This window comes from Malus domestica, chromosome 10 (assembly GCF_042453785.1).
Source record: "Malus domestica chromosome 10, GDT2T_hap1".
Classification (NCBI taxonomy): domain Eukaryota; kingdom Viridiplantae; phylum Streptophyta; class Magnoliopsida; order Rosales; family Rosaceae; genus Malus; species Malus domestica.
In genome coordinates this window covers 38,149,043-38,173,889 of record NC_091670.1, presented here as the reverse complement: position 1 = coordinate 38,173,889, position 24,847 = coordinate 38,149,043, and the positions used below count along the sequence as shown (strand labels likewise).

The 24,847-nt window shown below is 39.2% G+C and overlaps 5 protein-coding genes across 6 annotated transcripts; all 5 read left to right on the top strand.

Annotated features, from left to right (window-relative positions):
• Positions 1-358: 358 nt before the first annotated feature.
• On the top strand, positions 359-3,567 carry LOC103446274 (protein NRT1/ PTR FAMILY 4.5-like). Its single transcript, XM_017335103.3, has 6 exons — positions 359-446; positions 544-640; positions 869-1,086; positions 1,351-1,794; positions 2,102-2,229; positions 2,528-3,567. Exons 1-6 carry the CDS (start codon positions 444-446, stop codon positions 3,411-3,413), a joined length of 1,776 nt encoding a protein of 591 aa, XP_017190592.3. The 5' UTR covers positions 359-443; the 3' UTR covers positions 3,414-3,567.
• A 2,004-nt stretch (positions 3,568-5,571) lies between these two features.
• LOC103446273 (oil body-associated protein 2B-like) lies at positions 5,572-6,954 on the top strand. Its single transcript, XM_008385357.4, has 3 exons — positions 5,572-5,946; positions 6,076-6,273; positions 6,453-6,954. The coding sequence occupies exons 1-3, from the start codon at positions 5,655-5,657 to the stop codon at positions 6,707-6,709; spliced, it is 747 nt and encodes a 248-aa protein (XP_008383579.3). The 5' UTR covers positions 5,572-5,654; the 3' UTR covers positions 6,710-6,954.
• Positions 6,955-13,993: 7,039 nt separating this feature from the next.
• On the top strand, positions 13,994-15,936 carry LOC103446239 (cyclic phosphodiesterase-like). The gene is made up of 3 exons (XM_008385327.3): positions 13,994-14,536; positions 14,647-14,701; positions 15,349-15,936. The coding sequence occupies exons 1-3, from the start codon at positions 14,225-14,227 to the stop codon at positions 15,552-15,554; spliced, it is 573 nt and encodes a 190-aa protein (XP_008383549.3). The 5' UTR covers positions 13,994-14,224; the 3' UTR covers positions 15,555-15,936.
• A 2,048-nt stretch (positions 15,937-17,984) lies between these two features.
• On the top strand, positions 17,985-19,630 carry LOC103412395 (cyclic phosphodiesterase-like). The gene is made up of 3 exons (XM_008350963.4): positions 17,985-18,457; positions 18,568-18,622; positions 19,227-19,630. The coding sequence occupies exons 1-3, from the start codon at positions 18,140-18,142 to the stop codon at positions 19,430-19,432; spliced, it is 579 nt and encodes a 192-aa protein (XP_008349185.3). The 5' UTR covers positions 17,985-18,139; the 3' UTR covers positions 19,433-19,630.
• A 251-nt stretch (positions 19,631-19,881) lies between these two features.
• On the top strand, positions 19,882-24,363 carry LOC103446241 (serine/threonine-protein kinase 12-like). 2 transcript variants are annotated; one of them, XM_008385329.4, is made up of 12 exons: positions 19,882-20,680; positions 20,799-20,873; positions 21,027-21,122; positions 21,355-21,440; positions 21,534-21,654; positions 22,110-22,189; positions 22,393-22,455; positions 22,720-22,826; positions 23,006-23,091; positions 23,300-23,421; positions 23,711-23,822; positions 23,948-24,363. In XM_008385329.4, exons 1-12 carry the CDS (start codon positions 20,354-20,356, stop codon positions 24,050-24,052), a joined length of 1,380 nt encoding a protein of 459 aa, XP_008383551.1. In that variant the 5' UTR covers positions 19,882-20,353; the 3' UTR covers positions 24,053-24,363. The 2 variants fall into 2 exon arrangements, with proteins under 2 accessions (XP_008383551.1, XP_008383553.1); XM_008385331.4 differs by lacking the exon at positions 22,393-22,455.
• The last annotated feature ends 484 nt before the right edge of the window (positions 24,364-24,847 follow it).

The window sequence follows — 24,847 nt, the reverse complement described above, 5'->3', positions numbered from 1 at the left end:
TAGCAGTAAATGCTACCTTATTCATATATGTTTCCTCTTGGACAATCTGGACATGTCTTGGGAATCTTACTCATGAAGGTCGGCTTATAGCAAGGAGATATTTGTCGATTTTCCTCAAATTTATAAGGAGCGGTCAAATTTTATCATGAATTTTAGTTTTATCAATTATTCGTTGAATTTTATAATTGGCAAATTTTCGTTTGAATTTTAATTTTATAATTATAAAAGGTAATTTTATCCCTAATTTTAAAGGGCATTATGGGCATCACAAATGTTTGTTACGTACACAACTTCCATTAAGTCCCCAAGTCCACCTGTGTCAAGTTCTTATATATACAAACCTCAGTTTCCATTAGGCGCTACTCATCCATTTTCTAAAATTCATATCATCATCTCTTCTCTTTAGTACCAGAGAGGGAATCACTGCATCCTCGTAGCTAGCTATGGTAAATTTAACAAATTAATGAGTACATATGATCTTAATTATATTTCTTTCGAATTCGATCTTGTTATTTATATTCTCTTTGATTTATTAACCTGCAGGACAAATTTGAGCTTGTTGAAGGGAAGGTTGATTGGAAGGGAAGGTCAGCTGTGAAATATAAACATGGAGGAATGAAAACTGCTGTGCTCATACTAGGTACTCTTTAGTACACATATCCTATACATAATAACTTTCTTTTTCTTCTAAGAAAACCATATTCCAAACTGGTCTAATGTACGATAAGAAGAATTCTGGCGTGAGAGGGGGGACACCCTGTCCTAACTAACTAGCATAATCTACATATGCTTACATGATCACCATAAATGCATAATATCTAATCCTTGACTAATTTACCATTTTGAGTGTTGTTTTTACATGTTGCAGGTACATTGGCTTTTGAGAGCATGGCAAGTCTTGCCCTGGCTGTGAACTTGGTTACCTACTTCAATGAGGTCATGCACTTTGAGCTAGCAGATGCAGCTAACGAACTCACCAACTACATGGGAACTGGCTTTATTCTGTCCATTCTCATGGCCATCCTTGCAGACACCTTCTTTGGCAGATTCAAAATTCTTCTTATTTCTGGGTGCTTCGAGTTTGTGGTATGCACAAAATACTCAAATTACTCACATAAATCGCAAAAAATGCACAAATATAACGAGTTATGAACCTTTAATGAAATAGAACCAGATGGATGCTAAATAGACAATAAAATGGCTCTAAATTGTGTTGGATACAACTTATTGTCTGTTCAATGACCCTTGGTTTTATTTTTCAATTCAAAATTTGTAAACAGTTCTATTTGTGTATAATTTGCAATTCAATAGTTTTTTTATGCATACACGTGTTGTAAATTTTCATTTCAGGGACTAGCACTAATGACTGTACAAGCTCACTACCCTAAACTCAGGCCACCAGTCTGCAATGTCTTTGATCCAACTGCTAAATGTGAGAAAGTTGAAGGTGGAAATGCTGCCCTTCTTTTTATTGCTCTCTACACGATGGCGGCCGCCGCTGCCGGGCTGAAGGCCACGTTGCCATCACACGGTGCCGATCAATTTGACGAATCGGACCCGAGAGAGACAGGGCAGATGTCTAGCTTCTTCAACTTTCTGTTGCTATCTGTGTGCTTGGGTGGTGTAGTCAGTTTAACCCTAATTGTGTGGGTTCAAGACAATAAAGGATGGGATTGGGGATTTGGGCTCTGTACCATCGCCATGTTCTTGGGCGTGGTTATCTTTCTTGCAGGATTGCCGGTGTATCGGATACAAGTTATCAGAGGAACTAGTGCCATAGTTGAAATTATACAGGTTTGTTTCTTTTGTCAACCCTTTAAACACTAGTTCCAGGCCTGTCTTTCTTTTCTCAAATTTTTTTTTTTGTTTTTTTTTTTTGGCTTCATACAAGCGAATACTAAGGTGGGGGAAATCAAAAACAAAATTTGGTGTAAAAACCTTACTAAGTCACTACGTATATACTTCTCTTTCCGATTGGTGTTTATAATTAGTAAGAGGCCGGTAAAAGGAAGATTCTTAACGACTGCTTCCAAATATACTCAGTTTGTTAAGATCAAACGTTAATCACAACTAGCTGACTTGTTGCTCATGTCCGTTTCAGGTGTATGTTGCAGCCATCCGTAACAGAAATCTTAGCCTTCCAGAAGACGCCACAGAATTGTATGAGATTAGCAAAGACAAGGAAGCTTCTCTTGAACAAGAATTCCTACCTCACAGACCCATTTTCAGGTACCTTTTAAATTTTTACTAAAATATAAGATCTTCACCCTTGAAAGGACATTAATTGTGAAGCTTCAACTTCACTACTAACTTCCAGATATCTTATATGTTATGTTATCGGTTGAACTGGATTAGGACCAAGCATTCAGTCAAATTTAAACCTAATCTACAATTCTCATTCAGTCTCACAATAAAACATGTTACATGCCAACTTGTTTGGTAACACATAATTGAATTTCTATTCCCGTCATAAGGAAGCTTCTTGTTATTTGTTCCTTGCCTAACACGTAATTAAATTTCTATTCAGGTTTTTGGACAAAGCATCCATCCAAAGAGGGGAAGTTGATGAACAGCAGCCTCCAAACCCATGGAAACTTTGCAGAGTCACACAAGTGGAAAATGCAAAAATCCTCCTAGGCTTGGTCCCAATATTTTGCTGCACAATTATAATGACTCTATGCCTGGCACAGCTCCAAACCTTCTCAATCCAACAAGCTCTCACCATGGACACGAGCATCACCAAGCATTTCAAAATCCCACCAGCCTCACTCCCCATCATCCCCCTGGTCTTCCTCATCATCATAATTCCTGTCTACGACCGTGTCTTCGTCCCCATTGCAAGTAAGTTCACCGGTATACCCTCTGGCATAACGCACTTGCAGCGCATAGGAGTAGGGTTAGTTCTCTCATGTGTTTCCATGGGTGTGGCTGGAATCATGGAAGTGAAAAGAAAAGATGTGGCAAGAGAGCACAACATGCTGTTGGCAAGGCCGGTCCTGCAGCCATTGCCAATCAGCACATTCTGGTTGTCTTTCCAGTACTTCATTTTTGGAATAGCCGACATGTTCACTTACGTGGGGCTTCTTGAGTTTTTCTACTCGGAGGCTCCCAAAGGGTTGAAATCAATTTCAACTTGCTTTTTGTGGAGCTCCATGGCACTAGGGTATTTCTTCAGCACCATTTTGGTTAAGATTGTGAACAATGCAACAAAAGGTAACACAAAAAGTGGAGGCTGGTTGGCTGGGAACAACATTAACTTGAACCATTTGAATCTTTTCTATTGGTTGCTTTCATTGATGAGCTTGATCAACTTCTTCATCTATGTGTTTGTTACAAAGAGGTACAAGTATAGGCCCGGGAGCCCCATGCTAGTTTCAAAGAAGAACAAGGAAATTGAGGTTAACGAGATCTGAGAGGATTCAAAAAAAGAAGGAAAAAAAAAAGAAAAAAAAAGAATAGCAGCTATTATATACATGTGGTTTATTGTAACGTGTGAAAATTGGATAATACATCTTCAATAAGAAATGCTAAGGAGACTCTCAAGATTGAAAAAAATTACACAAGTTACATTCTGTTGCATCTGATTTGAATGGAAGGAAAATCAATGGTCATAATTAATCTACTGTAAAAATTGAAAAAAAAAAAGGAATTCTTTTATTATTCCATTAATACTCAACCATCTTGTTCATTCCCAACACCACACCATACCATACCACAACTCAACATCTATTTTTACTACAATCTCGTATTTTTATTTTTCACTCTTCATATTTTTTAACAAATAAAAAAAAAAGTGAAAAGGCAAATTGAGTGTTGGGTGTGTGTTTCTCATGACCCGGTCATGGGAAATGAGATGACAGAAAAAAAAATGTGGAAGAATATTCATGCACACTTTGTCGATAATTCATGCACAATTCGACGATGCAAAAGATTAAAAAATCCTTGCCTATTCAAAGTTGCACAAAGACAAATATTATTTTGAGTGAATGATAAAGACATTTTACGTGCCCTTACTTGCATCTATCCTCCTAAAACGAATGGAATTGCTCTTGGATCGCAGGCCAGGCCGATAGAGGTAACGGACCCATTAAATGTACCTGGATCGTGGCCATTTGTTAGGGGCATGAACATTCGTGCCCTTTTAGATCAAAGAGCACATATAACGTTTGTGACTTTCCACGGGTATCCTTAGAGCACTTTCACTCCTAACAAATGTGCTAGCTCAAAGTCTATTTTTCAGGCCAGCTCCCCCTCCCTAAAAACCCACTCCACCCCACCCAATAGGCTGGCCCAAAGTAGAGGCCAGCTTTGAGCCCATCACATAATGAACTGAGCAAGAGATTGGCCTACATGACACCAGACTAACATTAACCATGTGAATTTCTTTTTTTTGCCGTTGGCATGTGGGATACACGTGTGTGTGAGTGCGCGTTCCAGTATTAAAAAAAATGTTAGAATCTTACCACGGGCCATGTGTTCACTTTTAGGCTATTGGATTTAATTCGTTTTTGAAATCCAATGGTCCAGATTAATTAACTTAATAAAAAATTATAAAAATTGTTTAAAAATACAAAAAAAATTAAAAAAATTATATTTATATATATATACGAATTGACTAGACTCCTTGCCCAGCTTATTTTTTAGAAATGGAAATACACTTGATCAATTACTGTTCATTGGAGTTATTACAACTTATTTGAGTGAATTAAATGAACTTTAGGCCAAATTCATTTTTTAGAGGAAGAATTGCTCTTGTAGGGCCGTTTTTAATACAACCCACGCTTGTTTAAGGTCAGCCTAGCACGACTCAACCCGAAGACAACCTATCTTTTTGGATTGCATCAGACCAGACCGGACCGGACAAACCGAATCAAAGATTCTGACCCAACACAAGTACCAAACGAACTGTACAGATGTCAGTGTTGCTCCACTCTTTGGATTTGGATTGTCTGCCCTCCCATTTCGGTGCCCTCCCCGTGCCCTCCTGTTTTGTGTGGTCACGGTTAAGCCACGTTAATATTTTATATTATTTTTTTATAAAAATAATAAAACAAAAAGAAATAGTAATATAAAATGTTAACGTGGCTTAACCGTGACCACAAAAACAGGAGGGCACCACAATTAGAGGGCAGACAATCCAAGTCCCCACTCTTTAAGCTCACCTCAATATACTTAGAAGCCACCAAAGCAACCTAGTACTCAATCTTCCACATTTGGCAGCCTTAACTCACAAGCCTGGACTTGGATTGTCTGCCCTCCCATTTCAGTACCCTCCTCGTGCCCTCCTGTTTATGTGGTCACGGTTAAGCCACGTCAATATTTTATATTACTATTTCTTTTTGTTTTATTATTTTTATAAAAAAATAATATAAAATGTTGACGTGGCTTAACCGTGATCACACAAAACAGGAGGGCACGGAGAGGGCACCGAAATGGGAGGGACAATCCAAGTCCCACAAGCCTCAGCCACCTCGCTCCTCCCCATGCAACGTGCAGTTCCACGTGGAAGCCTCCCAAAACACCCACGTATGTTCCCATCCACTTATTTATTCCTCCTCCCTCCTCCTCCCTCTGAACTCTGGTTATTTAGCAGTCATACACACAGACTAGACTGTACATTTGAGATCCGAAGCAAGACACAACGTCGTTTTGAGATGGCTTCAAGTGACAAGACACCGACTCCTAACCCCGCCTCCAGGCTGGGAGATCAGCCAACGCCTCCGGGGAAGCCGATGACGATGGGACAGCACGTCCTGGACAAGGGCGCCGAGATGATGCAGTCCCTCAAGCCGGTGAACCAGATGAGCCAGCACGTGTGCACTTTTGCGCTCTACAGCCACGACATGACTCGTCAGATCGAGACCCACCACTACGTCACTCGCCTCAACCAGGACTTCCTCCAGTGCGCCGTCTACGACTCCGACGACTCCCACGGCCGCCTAATCGGTAAGATAATTGACAAGTAACAATCCAATTAAAACCAAGCCAATTCGTTTTCGGATTTCTTCTTTTGTTTTCTTTTGGTCGATTAGGGTTAACTAAGGCTTAATTTGCAATTTTGTCATATTTGTGCAGGTGTAGAATATATTGTGTCTGATAAGATATTTGAGTCGCTGCCTCCGGATGAGCAAAAGCTTTGGCATTCGCATGCTTACGAGATCAAAGCCGGCCTCTGGGTCAATCCTCGGATCCCCGAGATGATTGGCCAACCTGAGCTCCAGAATTTGGCCAAAACTTACGGAAAATTCTGGTGTACATGGCAAGTTGACCGAGGTAAGTCATAAGATAACGCCGGTTGGCACATGTGCAAAACTTAGGGCACTTGTGTTCATAAGCGTTTGAGGTAGAATAACTTTATGTATAGAAAGAATCGGTAGAGGGTTTTTTTCTTCTAAAAATTAAATTAGTTACTTTGATTTGTTACTAATGACATTGTGGGTTGTTACAATTAGGTGACCGACTTCCACTGGGAGCACCGGCCCTTATGATGTCACCTCAGCCGGTGAATTTGGGTATGGTGAAGCCGGAGCTGTTGGAAACGAGGGATGCCAAATACAACATATCAACGGATGCCTTGAAGACATCGAGGGTGGAGATTGCGGAGCCAGAGTGGATCAATCCGCAGGCGGACTACTGGAAGCTGCATGGCAAGGGTTTTGCGGTGGACATTAAGCAAACTGAAATGAAGAAAATCATAACCTTTCCTTAGACGAGCATGCATGGTTTTAGTATGGATAACTAGAAGAGTGCCACCATGAATAAAGAACAAAATGTGTACATGCTTCCTTTGGTTTTAGTATAGATAGTTAAAAGAGTACCGCCATAAATAAAAGAACAAAAAGTGTGTGTGCTGCCTGGCTTTTGTATGTACAAACTGTGGATCTGTGGTTTGGCTCTTTTGGGTTGTGTCTGGCTTGCTGTTCTTATCTATACATTGAAGTTCCTGTGCATTAATATTTTCGGCCTTTACACTGTTCGATCATGTTATATATCTTCAACGATCATCCTACCACCATGTACACTTCCTCTTTATTTCTAGCAAACAAAATGAAAACAAGAAAGTAGAAACAAAAGCCAAACGGGCTTTAGGCCCTTTTGCTAACTATTTGATTTTTTATATGTAGTTTTTCTTTTGTTGAAATATGGGAAATATGAAAGGGAATGGAGGAGGAAGGAGAGTAGTGGGATTTTATATTTTCAGTTTTTACTGCTTGATTTATTTTTTTATTTTTTATTTTTTGTCAAACAATAGATTTGTTATATTAGATGTTAAATTAGGAACCAACAAGATTCGAATTTACATCGTGGTGCAAGTGAAACATTTCTTTTTCATGTGTTGTTTTTTTTTTTTTGGTACACTTCTATATCTCTCCTACTCACTCTTCTTCACCGTTTCTTTGTTGGGCTGGAAGTGCTCTCATCTTATGTGTCACTAATATGTAATGATAGATAAACCAACTGTTTAGACTAAATTTACAAATTAAGCATATAATGTCTCATAAATAAAAAATAAATACGTTAATTAATACTTAAGTAATCATCTAATTATCAATAACCACGTTAGATAGTTACAAAATTTAATTTAAAAGTTGGTCTCTCTAGCATTACATGTAACATCTCACATCAACCAACGGAGGGAGGGTGATGTGCCTTATATGTACATGCCCATCTCCTATAGCACGAGGCCTTTTGGGAACTCACTGGCTTCAGATTCTATCGGAACTCCGAAGTTAAGCGAGTTTGGGCGAGATCATTCCTAGGATGGGTAACCCACTGGGAAGTTCTCGTCTGAGTTCCCAAAAACAAAACCGTGAGGGCGTGGTCGGGGCCCAAAGCGAACAATATCGTACTATGACGAAGCTGAGATTGGAATGTGACATAATGGTACCAGAGCCACTGAAACACCTCAACCCCATTTATTTTAAAATAATTGTTTGGACCTAAATTGGTGAGCCAAGGGGCCCACCCCTTTTATTTTGTCCCTCGGTCTCTCTCCTCTCTGCCCTTCCTTGTGTTCTCCCCCTTCTCTCTCTCTCGAAGTCTTCTCTTCCTCACTACCCGATCTCTCACCTTTTGACCCACACCCGAGAGCACCCACACCTGCAACTACTCTACTCGAGAACATCATCATCATCATCAAGCATTGCTCTGGTCTCTCTTCCGTAGCAGCGAGATTGGTGAAAGCAGAGAAAATGACCTCCGACGAGTTTTTCTAATTTTTCCGGTTAGGTAAGGTTGGATCCTTTTTTTTTTTTTAAATCGCCATTGATGATGTTGGACGTTGTGTGATGAGATTTACATTGTTTTCCCAAGGTTTTGAAGACGGGAACAGCGCGGGGGAAGCTCACCCATTTTTCCGACGAACCCGTGAGTTTCGAGGGAATTTCCGGTCACCTCCGGCCGTGTCACGACTATTCGAGGGTAGCAATCTCTTCCCCTCATCTTGCTCTTCATTTTGGTAGTTAGATCGAGGTCTAAAACCCCTGTTTATCGTCGGCCGGAGCTGTAGCAGCTCCGGTGTTCTTCCCCGATTAGCACCGAGGCCTTTCAGGCCGTTTAGGACACCCACGGGCCTTGGGCCGTAGACCAAGCCCAGCCCTTTTGGTTATTAGGCCTGCGGGCCGTGCTTTGGGAGTGTGTGTGTGTGTGTGTCCGTGTAGTATGTGTGTTGTATGCATGTGCTGTGTGTGTGTATGTATATTTAGTGTGTGTAATTGCATGAGTGCATACGTGTGGTGTGTGTGTGTGTGTGTGTGTGTGTATGCATGTCGTGCATGCATGTGCATGCCGTGCATGTGTGTGTGTTTGTGTAGTGTATGTGTGTGTTGGTTGTGTGGCCCAAATCACGCTTTTAACCCAAAAACCGAAGGATCCTAAAACCTATTAGGGCCTAACCCATCCAACCCAAATCCTTTTATTTTATTTTATTCAAGCCCAAATCCTTTGGAAACCCTTTTATTCATTTATTACCTTTTTGTGCTTAGGTGAAATTGCTAGTGAGGGAATTGGTAATCCTTATCCGCACAACTCTACTGCTACGAAGTATCTGTGAGTGGACCCCTTCTAAAATTACATGATTTTATGGTTTAATTGCATAAATGAATAGCATGCCTTACGAGTTTATGATTTGATTTATGAGAAGCATGTTTATTGAATATGTTGATTTTCGTCTCGTGTTTTTGGTGAGGAATTAATTATTAGCCTATATTGAGCTATATTTTGATATATCGTATTTTCTATAAAAACCATGAACTGGTAGACTATCTGATGGATGACGATAGGATGCTAGAACATGTTTTCGAAACCCCTCTTTATAGTATAGACGATGGATGACTTTATACTATGAAGTGGTTATTTTGAGAGGCGTAACTAGTGGACACTATGCCGCCTGGGGCGAGGATCTGGTGTTGGCAGTTAGGCCGGGAAAAAATAATCCCCAGCGAAAGGCTGAGGGACACGGAGACATGCATTGGGCCGGGAGGGAGTTATCTCTGGCTACGGGCACAAAGACTTAGGTGCAGGCATTGGGCCGGGAGTATTATTATTTAGTGATCTTACTAGTAGCACACCGCGTTTACGAGACGATCTACGAGACGATACATGCGATGATTTATATGGTGTTTTCCACGTTATACCTCTTGAGATGTTCTATGGCATGCTAGTGTTTCTTAAAAGCTATCACTTATTATGTTAGTAGTTTTCATTATATATATAAACTGTGGGGGTTAGTATGTTCATAATTGTTTTAGTATTATTTATGTATTGAAATTGGTCCACTCACCTTTGTTTTGCGCCCCCATTCAGGACTTAGAATCAAGGCACATAGTCCCGGCGTCAAGACACTTCCGCAGCAGCATCTTCGGATCCTCTCTATGTAGGACTCACTTCTTTATTCATTCAATTTTATCTTAATTCTTTTTAGTGATTATGTTTAGTTGTATGCTCTGAACCCGTTCCTAAATTGTTAATTCATTGTATTTAAATTCATAACCCGTATTTATTTCTTATTCTTAGCTTTTGTATCAATTAATAGCTTTCGTCACCCTCGAGTGTCGGTCAGCACGTGTCTATCCTGGTATTCGGGGAATATTAGGGTCGGGGCGTGTCAGCCACTCTGCCGTGTGGTGCGAGTGTGTCGACGAGGACGTCGGGCCTCTAAGAGGGTGGATTGTAACATCCCACATTGACCAATGGAAATGGGGTGATGTGCCTTATATGTACATGCTCACCTCTTATAGCACGAGGCTTTTTGAGAACTCACTGGCTTCGGATTCCATCGGAACTCCGAAGTTAAGCGACTTTGGGTGAGAGCATTCCTAGGATGGGTGACCCACTGGGAAGTTCTCGTCTGAGTTCCTAGAAACAAAATCGTGAGTATGTGGCCGGGACCCAAAGTGGACAATATTGTGCTACGGCAGAGTCGAAACTGGGATGTGACATTACACTTGCACTAAAGAATAAGAAAAATAAATCGACTACGAACTCGCCATTTGAAATTAAAATCTCTCGTACAGGTAAAAGAAAAATATCATTAGTATTAACAATACTAAGTGGATACACCTCAAAGTCTTTCTTTATATTTTTAAATCTAATGTCTACCAAAACGCTTTACTCTAAACCATTATTAATGTTTGGACGTTTGAAAATTAAGAAATGACACTTAGACTTGCTGAGGCGTTCGCCTAGACCGCCTAGACCCGCCTAGGTTGCGACTCACTTAGACAGAAAATAAATAACTTTCATTTTGCATTTTATTTTTTTCAATAAATTGTAAAAGACTTGTTGAATACTTAAACAAACAGACATTATATGCTTGTTCCCCATGTTTTCATTTTTTCCAATATTTCATAATTTATATGTCATTTTATTTTGTAGTTTATAATGTAATTATATATATTTTAAGTATAAAAAGACACTTATTTATACGAAATATAATAGATTTACTTAGATTCGCTAGGCCCCGCCTAACCGTCTAGGCGCTAGGCCCTAGCCTGCTGTCCGACTAGCGCCTAGCGCCTTTTAGAACCTTGATCCAAGCAATCAACACCGAAAAAAAAATGAAATGAAAAATAAATAAAAATCATAACAAGTGTTTTCTCTCTTCCTCTTCATCCACTCCTTTCCATGGCAAACCCACAAACCACATCTACTGCAGTGGAAGTAAAGAACGTCTACGCGATGGTGGCCCTCCCGCCGGATGACGTGACCCCCAGACCATGAAGAAGCTGATGCAGGGCCTCAGTGCCGAGTTTGGTGGTCCCCAGTTCGAGCCCCACATCACCGTGGTGGGGCCCATCAGCCTGACCCTGGAAGACGCCCTCACGAAGTTCCGATCGGCTTCTGAGGATCTCAAGGCCTACGAAACCAAAGTTGATCACGTGGCCACCGGCACTTTCTTTTACCAGTGTATGTTCCTCCTCATAAATCCGACCCCTCAGGTATTTGTTTATTTATTTATTTTACTTTTCCAATTTCTGCCCTTTTTTCTGGGATTAATTGAAATTTAATACGTGTTAATAAAATTTGTTTCTGGGTGCTCTGGCCATTTCGGTTTCAAAAGCTCAACTCGTAAGTTCTAATGCACTAATTTATTTTTCTTGTAAAAATAAAATACACAAATTTATTTTATTATTTGTTAATTTGGATTGAGATTTGAGAGCAAATGTGAAAGGAGGAGAAAATAGATGTGGGTTCCTGCTAATTTTTCTTTTTCTGTTAATTAAAGTTGTCAAAGATTAAGTTTGAAATCTTTATGCTTTTGATCAATAGTTGGTATTCTCTTTCAATTGGCAAGACAACGATTGAGGCATAAATGTGGCTACTTTGTAACACGCCACATCGTCCAGGATAGTGGATCCTCTATGCCTTATATGTATAGGAGGCAGATTGTCTGCCCTCCTGTTTGGGTGCCATTCTCATCCCCTCCTATTTTGTGCGGTCACGGTTAAGCCACATCAACATTTTATATTTTTTTTTATAGAGATAATAAGACAAAAAACAATAAAAATATAAAAAGTTGACGTGGCTTAACCATGACCACACAAATAGAAAGGGATGGGAATGGCACCTAAACAGGAGGGCAGACAATCTACCTCCATATGTATATTCTCATCTCTACCTAGCACGAGGCATTTTGGGAGCTCACTGCTTCGGGTTCCATCAGAACTCTGAAGTTAAGCGAGTTCGTGCAAGAGCGATCCCATGATAGGTGACCCACTGAAAAGTTCTCGTGTGAGTTCCCAGAAACAAAACCATGAGGGCGTGGTCGGGGCCCAAAGCGGACAATATCGTGCTACGACGGAGTTGAGCCCGGGATGTGGTGGGGGCCCGGGCCGAGATGTGACATTAATGGTATTGGTAATGATATTGTTATGCAACGTTTTCAAAACATGAAAACGATTCGAAGAATAATGTAATATGTTGTATGAAAAACTTTATGAATTAATATATTAGTGTTTTGTTCAATGAATTATTTGTGACTTTATTGTTTGAGAATGCCCCCGCTCATACAAATCTCTGGCTTCGTCCTTGTTGTGACCCAAACATGGGTGGTATATTACATATTTTTATATAAGTGGTGGGATTTACTTTTTAGGTTATTAACTTTTTAACACACATATTCTACTATTTGTATAGGGACACGTGATGTACCAACCCGTGTTCTGGTCATACTAAAAAATCTCTAGTATGCTGGCTATGGTTTTGTGTGTACAAATTGTGGCATCGATGTTTTGGCTGGCTCTTTTGGGTTGTGTGTAGCCTCATGTACTGTTCTTATCTATATATTAGAGTTTTTGTGCATTATTGATATTCTAATAATCTCATTTTGCAACTTCAAGCTTTCAATTAGAAAGTAAAATGCACTTGTGAGAAGTGTAGAATAATATTTTTGGAGTGTTCTCTTATTTTTAATGACAATTTTCATTGAAGGGATAACATTTAAAAAAAAAATTGAAATATCGTACTTTTTTCAACAAAATAAAATCTCATTAAATTATTAATTTTTTTAGTTAATTTGGTACAAATATGGCTTAAATGTCAATCCAATACGAATTTTATCATGTCATAAGTTTAATAAAGATGCAAATATTCGTTAGATGAAATGCACAAATTGATATTGTTTTAAAACCTCAAGTATAATGTACCAATTTAAAAATCACTCTGCATAATGATACTACAACATTATTCCTGCTAGTATAAACTAAAAATGCAATTTTATAAGTTTTCTCTTTTATTATGTAAGATCCCACATGGCCCAAGAGAGTAGATTCTGTAAACCTTATATGTATATTCTCATCTCTACCTAGCATGAGGTTTTTTGGGAGCTCACTGGCTTCGGGTTCCGTAGGAACTCCGAAGTTAAGCGAGAATGGGCCAGAGCATTCACATGATGGGTGACCAACTGGGAAGTTCTGCTTGCGTGAGTTCCCAGAAACAAAACCGTGAGGGCATGGTTGGGGTCCAAAGCAGACAATATCGTGCTACGGAGAAATCGAGCCCGAAATGTGGTGGGGGCCCGGGCCGGGATGTGACATATTACATTAGAAGATTTTGAACCTTGATAATATATTTTGTCTATTGGCTTACCTCATGTAAGTTTTTGGTTCAACGATATATTGTGTAAAAAATAAATTGATTACGAATTCGCTATTTAAGAGATTTAAATTTAAAATATTATATTTACAAGTAAAAAAAATAAGAAAAACTAATGAAAATTGCTTGAAAACTTTGAATTTTAACGATAAGGACAAAATAAAGTGTAAAACGAATAGTACCATGTTTGACTTTTTAGTGTAAAAATGTGATTTTTTGTTAAAGTGAACAATATCGCCGACTTTTCGTTAAAACTCTCTAAAAAATATCCCTAGATTAAGTAATAAATAACTACCTCATCAAAGTTTAGATAAACTAAAACCGGTGATCCAATTTGTTAAATAAATAAATAAAAAAAACAAAACAAAACAAAACCGCTGATCCAAAAGTCTTAAGTCTTATTTTTAATTTTTGAACCGAATCCAATGTCTATCATAAAAACTTTATTCTAAACCATTATTTATACATCGAATATGTGCCCAGAATATTCTATTTATTTGGTTAATAAGATCAATCAATGCCCAAAAACAAAAATTAAATGAAAAATTGAATAAAATTCATCCCCAAAATCCTAACAAGTGTTGGACTCTTGGGCTTTTCTCTCTTCCTCTCCATCCGCTCCTCAGTTTCCATGGCAAACCCACAAACCACATCTACTGCGGCGGAAGTAAAGAACGTCTACTCGGTGTGGGCCCTCCCGCCGGATGACGTGGCCCCCAGGCTGAAGAAGCTGATGCAGGGCCTCCGTGCCGAGTTCGGTGGTCCACAGTTCGAGCCCCACATCACCGTGGTGGGGGCCATCAGCCTGACCCTGGACGACGCCCTCGCGAAGTTCCGATCGGCTTCTGAGGGCCTCAAGGCCTACGACGCCAAGGTTGATCGCGTGGCCACCGGCACCTTCTTTTACCAGTGTGTTTTCCTCCTCATAAATCCGACCCCTCAGGTAATTATTATTTATTTATTTTTTTCCAATTTCTTCCTTTTTTGTGGGATTTGATTGGAATCTAATACGAGTTATTAATAAAATTAGTTTCTGGGGTTTGATTTTCTCAGGTGGTGGAAGCTAGTGCTCACTGCTCTGGCCATTTCGGTTTCAAAAGCTCAACCCGTAAGTTCTAATGCACTAATTTATTTTTCTTGTGAAAAAAAAGTTACACAGATTTATTTTTATATTTGTTCATTTGGATTGGGAGCAAGCGAGAGAGGAGAAAGTAGAAGTGGGTTGCTGCTAATTTTTATTTTTCTGTTAATTAAAGTTGCTTAAGATTAAGTTTGATATCTTCATGCTTTTGATCAATAGTTGGTGTTCTCCTTCAATTGGCGAGACAACGATTGATGCATAAATGTGGCTACTCAATATTATCTGTGAAAACTAAAAACGGAATAGTTATCAAACTTTCAGGTTGTTAAAAGAAGATAGTTTGCATCTTTCAAAAGCTATATGTTTGCAAGTAATAGCCCAAAATGGTCTCCGATATTGTATTAGTCCAAAATGGGCTTTGATATTGGCATAAGTCTTCACTTTGGTCACTGAAGTTGTCATAACTTCTTATTTAACGGAGATTTTTCATGGAATGACCAAAATGATTGACAATGGACAACCTCAAAGGCTAGTTCTATCGATTTTAAATCTCAGGACCAAAGTGACGAGTCAATCTCGAGGACCAGGCTAAAATGCCTTATTTTTATCAACCAAAAGTATTGTTCTTGGTTTAGGATTGATGATTCCTGGATGGCATTTTATTTGTCCTGCAGCTTATATGCCACATTTGAGCATCCTTTACGGTGATCTGACCGACGAAGAGAAGAAGAAGGCGCAAGAAAAAGCTAGCACTCTCGACGAGAGCATTGCCAGCCTGAGCTTCCCCGTTACTCGCCTTGCGTTGTACAAAACCGACACCGATGATATAACTCTCAAGTCCTGGGAGAAGATTGCTGAGTGCACCCTCGAATCGAATTAGTTCTCTTACTGCGTGCTTATGATCAAGCTTGTAATCAGGTTCTGTTTCAGTGTCCCTGTCATCTCTTGATCAAAAACATTAACAAGTTGGAGGTTTTGTTGTAATGTCAATTGTCAAAGGCTTAAAGCTGTCACAGAGGATGGGGTTTTTAAGTAAACGCTTGGTTTGGTGATCACTAATCCACTATGGTTTTAATATGTTCCACTATTTGTATAGAGACACGTGATGTACCAACCCGTGTTCTGGTCATACTAAAAAAATCTCTAGTATGCTGGCTATGGTTTTGTGTGTACAAACTGTGGCATCGGTGTTTTGGCTGGCTCTTTTGGGTTGTGTGTAGCCTCATGTACTGTTCTTATCTATATATTAGAGTTTTTGTGCATTATTGGTATTCTAATAATCTCATTTTACTCTTCAAACTTTCAATTAGAAAGTAAAATACACTTATGAGAAGTGTAGAATAAGATTTTTGGAGTGTTCTCTTATTTTTAATGACAATTTTCATTGAAGGGATAACATTTAAAAAAAATGAATTGAATTATCGTACTTTTTTTCAACAAAATAAAATCTCATTAAATTATTAATTTTTTTTAGTTAATTTGGTACAATTATGGCTTAAATGTCAATCCAATACGAATTTTATCATGTCATAAGTTTAATAAAGATGCAAATATTCGTAAGATGAAATGCACAAATTGATATTGTTTTAAAACCTCAACTATAATGTACCAATTTAAAAGTCACTCTGCATAAAGATACTACAACATTATTCCTGCTAGTATAAACTAAAAATGCAATTTTATAAGTTTTCTCTTTTATTACATTAGAAGATTTTGAATACTGATAATATATTTTGTCTATTGGCTTACCTCGTGTAAGTTTTTGGTTCAACGATACATTGTGTAAAAAATAAATTGATTACGAATTCGTTATTTAAGAAATTTAAATTTAAAATATTATATTTACAAGTAAAAAAAAATCCCTAGATTAAGCAGCTGATCCAAAAGTTTAAGTCTTTTTTATTTATTTTTTTGAACCGAATCCAATGTATATCATTAAAACTTTATTCTAAACCATTATTTATACATCGAATATGTGCCCAGAATATTCTATTTATTTGGGTAAATTACATAGTAGCCCCTCAAATTTGAGGTCTATTAAAACCTCATACAACATCTTTAAAACATTTCACTTTCATACCTCAAGTACTATTTTATTTCAAAATAATACCTCCGTTACATTTTCCATCCATTGATCCGTTAAGTGCTGACATGGCTGCTAAATGTGTGCCACGTGGCTGCCAAATGTATGCCACATGGCATAATAATAATTTTTTAATTTTTTTTTCTGAAAAATCTGAATCTTCTTTAAAAAAAAAAAAAAAAAAAAACCAAAACTTAGAAAATGCAGAACCACCCCCGCAACCTCTCCCTACCCCTCTTCTCCCTCCCAACCACCTCCCTCTCCTCCACTCTCTTCACCTCCCTTCCCATCCAAAAACCCACCCCACCCCCACCCCTTTTCTCCCTTCTCTCATCTGTAACCTCACCCACAACATTCCAATATATTCAAATCATGAAATTAAACAACAATTTTCTCAATTCATACACAGATATCCAAGAGTTTGACCTTAGGGACAGCAACCACCATTCCTTAAAGCTCTGGAGTGAGGACGACAGAGACTACGACAAACATCACAGCCGTGATGCCGACGAAAAGCAATCGTCAAAAGACTCCGATTACCACTGCCACCACCATCGATTGGACCGCGATTCCAAGCGCGAGATCTCTCTCGGCCCCCGCGACCACAAATCTCGCCGCGAACAGTCAAGCGAGCCGAGCGACGACGGTCGGGAAGTCTCACGCGACCACCGTGAACTGTCCTACGAGCCGAGGGACGAGAGGGAATGGAGCAGAGAGAGGTCCAAGCATCGGGAAGCGAAGCGCGAGAGGTCAAATGAGCGAGAAGAATCGAAGTTTAGACGGGATTGAGGTTTTTTTTTTCTCTGGGTTGCAGGTACGGGGGTCGGGGGAAGAAGATGAAGATGGGGGAGATGAGAGGGGGGGTGGAGGGGGCGACGGGAAGGGCCTCTGCGAGGTGGGGTGAGGTGGGTCGTCTGGGAGAAGGGGTGTGTAAGTTTCTGGGTTTTTTCTCTGGGTTTCAGCTTTTGATTTTGCTTTTGTTTTTTTTTTTTAAGAAGATTCAGATTTTTCGAAAAAAAAATTAAAAAATTATTATTATGCCACGTGGCATACATTTGGCAGCCACGTGACACACATTTAGCAGTCACGTCAGCACTTAACGGATCAATGGATGGAAAATGTAACGGATGTATTATTTTGAAATAAAATAATACTTGAGGTATGAAAGTGAAATGTTTTAAAGATGTTGTATGAGGTTGTAATAGACCTCAAACCTGAAGGGCTACTATGTAATTTACCCTATTTATTTTGTTAATAAGATCAATCAATACCCAAAAACAAAAATTAAATGAAAAATTGAATAAAATTCATCCCCAAAATCCTAACAAGTGTTGGTACTCCTTGGCTTTTCTCTCTTCCTCTTCATCCACCCCTCAGTTTCCATGGCAAACCCACAAACCACATCTACTGCGGCGGAAGTAAAGAACGTCTACTCGGTGTGGGCCCTCCCGCCGGATGACGTGGCCCCCAGGCTGAAGAAGCTGATGCAGGGCCTCCGTGCCGAGTTCGGTGGTCCACAGTTCGAGCCCCACATCACTGTGGTGGGGGCTATCAGCCTGACCCTGGACGACGCCCTCGCGAAGTTCCGATCGGCTTCTGAGGGCCTCAAGGCCTACGACGCCAAGGTTGATCGCGTGGCCACCGGCACCGGCACCTTCTTTTACCAGTGTGTTTCCCTCCTTATAAATCTGACCCCTCAGGTAATTATTATTTATTTATTTTTTTCCAATTTCTTCCTTTTTTGTGGGATTTGATTGGAATTTAATACGAGTTATTAATAAAATTAGTTTCTGGGGTTTGATTTTCTCAGGTGGTGGAAGCTAGTGCTCACTGCTCTGGCCATTTCGGTTTCAAACGCTCAACCCGTAAGTTCTAATGCACTAATTTATTTTTCTTGTGAAAAAGATTTATTTTTATATTTGTTCATTTGGATTGGGAGCAAGTGAGAGAGGAGGAGAAAGTAGATGTGGGTTCCTGCTAATTTTTATTTTTCTGTTAATTAAAGTTGCTAAAGATTAAGTTTGATATCTTCTTTTGATCAATAGTCGGTGTTCTCCTTCAATTGGCGAGACAACGATTGATGCATAAATGTGGCTACTCAGTATTATCTGTGAAAACTAAAAACAGAATAGTTATCAAACTTTCAGGTTGTTAAAAGAAGATAGTTTGCATCTTTCAAAAAAGCCCAAAATGGTCTCCGATATTGTATTAGTCCAAAATGGTCTCTGTTATTAGCATAACTCTTCACTTTGTCACTGAAGTTGTCATAACTCCTTATTTAACGGAGATTTTTTACGGAATGACCAAAATGATTGATGATGGACAAAGTTCTATCGATTTAAAATCTCAAAACCATGGTGACGAGTCAATCTCGAGGACTAGGCTAAAAAGCCTTATTTTTATCAACTGAAAGTACTGTTCTTGGTTTAGGATTGATGATTCCTGGTTGGTATTATATTTGTCCTGCAGCTTATATGCCACATTTGAGCATCCTCTACGGTGATCTGACCGACGAAGAGAAGAAGAAGGCGCAAGAAAAAGCTAACACTCTCGACGAGAGCATTGCCGGCCTGAGCTTCCCCGTTACTCGCCTTGCGTTGTTCAAAACCGACCCCAAAGATATAACTCTCAAGTCCTGGGAGAAGATTGCTGAGTGCACCCTCGAATCGAATTAGTTCTCTTACTGCGTGCTTATGATCAAGCTTGTAATCAGGTTCTGTTTCAGTGTTCCTGTCATCTCTTGATCAAAAACATTAACAAGTTGGAGGTTTTGTTGTAATGTCAATTGTCAAAGACTTAAAGCTGTCACAGAGGATGGGGCTTTTTAAGTAAACGCTTGGTTTGGTGATCACTAATCCACTATGGTTTTAATATGTTCCTTTTTTATGTGTTTTTTTTTTATGAGACTTTCAGCTTAGATCCCTATCAAATTGAATGGTTGCGTTATACAACAGGTCCAAAGACAAATTTATACTAGTCGGGGTCACAAGACAGGGGCTTGGGTGGTGGTTTTACATTTATTAAACGAATCTTCAGAACCGTGTTATGGGTGGATAAGTAATAACGAAATTTTTTTAAACATGCGAGGAACTAGAAAGACGGTTTGGTACATCAAATATAATAATATAATATGTTAAAAATTTTAATATATCAAATGGTGTTATAGACATGCTGAATAATCTCTCTCCTCAATAACCTAATATTCCCTCACGATCTCCCCCAGAAAAAGGGCAAAAAACCCTCGTATTCCCGTGCGGCACACTCGACAGTTCACACTGCATCGCCAATCCCAACCCCAACCCCAACGGTCCCATGGACTAGTTCGTTGGTGAGGCGCATCTAACACCCCAGCTCACTTTAAATAACCCTTCTTAACATGCACCGTCTTCGTCGTGACGTCGAAGTTTCCCTCCACGCGCTCGCCCCACGTGAAACCCACCACCAGAAAATGTAAGCATGAAAGAAAATCGCGAGCGTTAGAACCAAAAGCACTTTTCCTACAAATCCGTCGCGTATATAGCAAATTGCGGTACAGAAAAGCACTTCTGCTGCTACTACAGCAAAAGCAAAATTCCAGCTTGTCTGAGAAGCTGGCAATGGACTTGAAGGCGACGCCGTTGAGATTCACACTGGGGAGGCAGTCGTCGCTGGCGCCGGAGCTTGAGCGGGAGGAGCGCGTGGGGGAGGGGCAGGAGGATGATCCGGAGGGGATCGATCCCAGAGTGAAGCTCATGTATTTGGCCAATGAAGCTGACTTGGATGGGATTAAGGAGCTTCTGGATTCCGGAGTGGATGTGAATTTCAGGGACATCGACGATCGGACGGCTCTCCATGTCGCCGCGTGTCAGGGGCTCACCGACGTCGTTTCGCTGCTGCTCGACCGCGGAGCTGACGTTGACCCAAAAGACCGATGGGGGAGCACCGTAAGTGAAAATTTTATATAATTAAAAAAAAAACCCCGATTACCAATGTGAAATTGAAAAATGGAGAATTAGTGTGTGTTAATTAGGGATTAGTAATAATCTAACGTTGATTAAACAGCCTCTTGCAGATGCTATTTACTATAAGAACCATGATGTGATCAGGCTTCTGGAGAAGCGTGGGGCAAAGCCTCTGGTACTTTTTTGATTAATTTAGCTGATTTGAACTTTTAATATTGGAAAATTAAACAAACCCAATTCAGCTCAATGTGTTTTATGATTTGGGTTTGTTTTAATTTTGCATATTATGCTTGTTTTATATTCTAATTTGTATGAATGTAACATTCAGATGGCTCCCATGCGCGTTAACCATGCCAGGGAAGTCCCAGAGTATGAAATTGATCCCAAAGAACTGGACTTTACCAACAGTGTTGACATTACCAAGGTAAAATTTTCATTTTTCGATAACTTCGGTATACGGATTTGCCATTTCTTGTTTCCCCTGTTATCAATTACCCCTCTTGGAGTTGGAACCACCTTATCTTTGTATGAATTTGGGTGTTTCATAAGCATTTTTCGATTAGTTGTATAATTGGATGTTGTGCCTCTTTTAGTGCTGTTACTCAGTATTGTTACTCGCCTTATTTGGTTCTGTTCATTCGTACGTTGTTTCACAGGGAACATACTGTATCGCATCCTGGCGGGGAATACAGGTTGCTGTGAAAATGCTTGCGGAGGAAGTGCTTGTTGACGAGCATAAAGTGTGGGTTGATCGTAAACTATTCATGGTTTTTCCACTTCATTCTTTCTAGCTTTATGGTCTTTTAAATTATAAATCAATTTGGTCTTTCTTCAGGAAGGCATTCAGGGACGAGCTTGAATTGCTTCAAAGGATACGACATCCAAATGTAGTCCAATTTCTGGGTGCAGTGACACAAAGCAGTCCAATGATGATTGTAACAGAATATTTGCCTAAGGTATTTCCCCATTCCATTGGTCTTTTTAACGTGGAATATTAATGCCATGGTTTATATAAGTTTCGGTTATTTCCTGAGTTCTTATTTTTCTGTATTTCGAAATAGTACGAAGAGTATATTTCAGAATCTTTACTAGTAAGAGTTAAGGTTCCAATCTTATAGTGTGAAGTTGAATTTGTTACTGTTAGAATGCTATCCTCTTTTGCATATGTTAGTCCTCAAATTTGGTTTTAGGCTTCCATTGAAAATTGCAGAATCAAATAGGCATGACAGTGTTAGTGGCATAGTTGTGTGAAATAATAGTACTCATAGAACTTTTTACTCTGTTCAGTTCGCATTCCTCCTCCGAGGTGCGCGGAGAGAAAAATTGGAGAGGGGAACAGTCAAATTATAGATTAAAACAAATGCAAATTTAGAGTTTTCTTTAGATCTTTATTTCTGTCTTTTTATTGCAGGGAGACCTTCGTGCATTTTTGAAAAGAAGAGGAGCACTAAAACCAACCATAGCTGTAAAATTTGCACTTGATATTGCAAGGTGTGGTACTAGTTTGAATTGGCTTTATTATCTCGTTCTGTATTTCCTTTGCTAACAAATGAAGAGAGACTATATACTAAATGAATGCTCGATTATTAGAAGCTACGATGTTGAAAAGTTGGTTGCTTGATTCGTGTTGTGAAAGCAAAATCATGTATTGTACTTCGATATTTCCTCACTACTTATGTTTTGATATCTTGCAGAGGAATGAGTTATTTGCATGAGAATAAGCCAGAACCAATAATTCATCGTGATCTTGAGCCTTCGTATGTTTCTTGTTCTTCTTCAATGGCCTTCTCAATTTCTTGGCAAGAATTAAACCTATGACAATCTAATAATCCCATTCCACTGAGCACTTAAGTGATTTAAATTTAAATGCCAAGTGCTCTTCCTCTCCCCCATGTCCTCATTTTGCTTGAAGCATATGCTCATATTATCATTGAAATTCCAAAGAGATGAATCATTGTTACCCATAATAGCATGGAAAATTTGGCGTTTTAACTTTATGTTGCTCACGAGTAAGATTACAGGAATATATTGCGGGATGATTCCGGGCACCTGAAAGTTGCGGATTTTGGAGTTAGCAAGTTGCTGACAGTTAAAGAGGATAGGCCTTTGATTTGTCAAGATGCTTCATGTGAGTATTGTTTTTCTGGGAATACACCATTGTGGTTAATATGTTGCATAGATCCTAGCCAAAAAATGTTCATAGTTCGTGTAGTTTCCTTGAAAAAAGATTTTATATTTTTGAGTTCATACATGGGTTTCCTTTGCTTACATAGTTTTTGAGTGGAATGTGTTAATTGTCATTGAAAGGTCGATACATAGCTCCTGAGGTTTTCAAGAATGAAGAATATGATACCAAAGTGGATGTATTCTCTTTTGCGCTAATTCTACAAGAGGTAAATATGATTCATTTTTAAATCTGGACCAACAGTGTTTATAAAGTTGTTTGTATGCCATCATAGTGCATACCCCCTCGTCTAAGTAAATGTTTGTCTTTAGTAGTAAGTTATTGTGGAAGAGCATAATATCAAATGCATCATGGATATACTAAGTTATTACCACCTGATTTGGTTTATTAGTGACTTTGTAAGAGCTGTATTGTAGATGATAGAAGGCTGCCCACCATTTGCTGCCAAGCAAGATAATGAGGTTCCGGAAGCATATGTTGCAAAAGAGCGCCCACCTTTTAGAGCTCCAGAAAAGCTTTATAGACATGGTCTGAGAGAGTAAGTGCTATATGGTTCTAAGAACAACCTTCTTCAACTTATCGTATATTAATTTCAATTTCTGAGTTTCTTTCCTGGGAAACGTTGAATGCTTGTGGGATTTTGTCATGACTTTTGGTGCTTTCTCTTGGGAATGTAACCAACTGCCGCTTATTTGTCAAATTCTTAGCCAGTGATTTTGGGATGCAAATCAGAATTCACTTTTCTTCAGAAAAACTTATATTTTAACCTGTGTATATTAGGGTCATAAAAACTTAGCTAATCTTGTTAATGTGATGCCTGCTCACAGGTTGATTGAGCAGTGCTGGAACGAGAATCCAGCTAGAAGACCAGCATTTAGGCAAATAATATTGAGGCTGGAATCTATGTATAACACTCTTGGTTATAAAAGGCGTTGGAAGGTGACCTCTCTCTCTGGTGGTTTGCTATTGCTTTGTTAACTTACACGTCCCTGCATGACTAGTTACTTGCATAGCTGAATATTTCCTTCTCTCTTCCCCACCCCAACACCACATAACATGTACAGGTTAGACCGTTGAAATGCTTTCAAAACCTTGAAGCCATGTTAAGGAAGGATAATTCTCGTCGAAGCGGCAGAAGTCGTTCATCACGTTCTACCAGCAGCATATAAAATGGGAATTGTTTCTTCATTTGTCTTAACAGCCAGCCAACCGAAGTTACTCATTCCCCGCTCAGTGACAAAATTTATTTTTTTGTGACATTGCTTCCTAATTTTTTTCACTCTCCCCTTGATATCCTGATATATATTCTGGGCTGAGACTGAAACTTGTTTCGCATGAAACTACAATTTGTTCTTGAGTTGCGACACTGGTAATACGGTGAACTTTGTGCTCATGCCGAGCTTTTGAATTTGTAAGATAGATAAAGGTTGCTTGTAACTTTGTAAGTAAACTTTGGATGATGAATGGTATTGTTTTGAAATTGATTTTGTCCAAGTTTTACTCTGTTTATGTTCAAGACATTGTGAACATGAATCAACGAATCAACTAATGGTTGTTACCATCCTTATTTCTTTTCACCGATGGGAAATTTTTCTAGAATGTTTTTATATTCTTACAACGTCAGGTTCTAAATTACTCTAATCTACACTAATCTACAAGGAAGGAAAATCAAATTTTGATGCGACGAAGCGGGCAAATTATCCTGGTCAACCCTACTGAAAGTATCTAGACTAAATAACTAATTTTGCATAGTGTGAGAGACGTTTGAGGGACAAGAGGCACATGCAGATTGGAGCTTTGTTCCCCCAAATACCCCAACATAAGTTTGGTGCCTCTTTCGGCTTTGCATGTATTGTGGCCACAAATTGGTTAGCTTATACAACAAAATCTCTTAATTTCGTGGTTTGGTAATGTAACTTTGTGTAAGCGAAATCCATTGAGAAGAGCTTATTCTCACATCATGG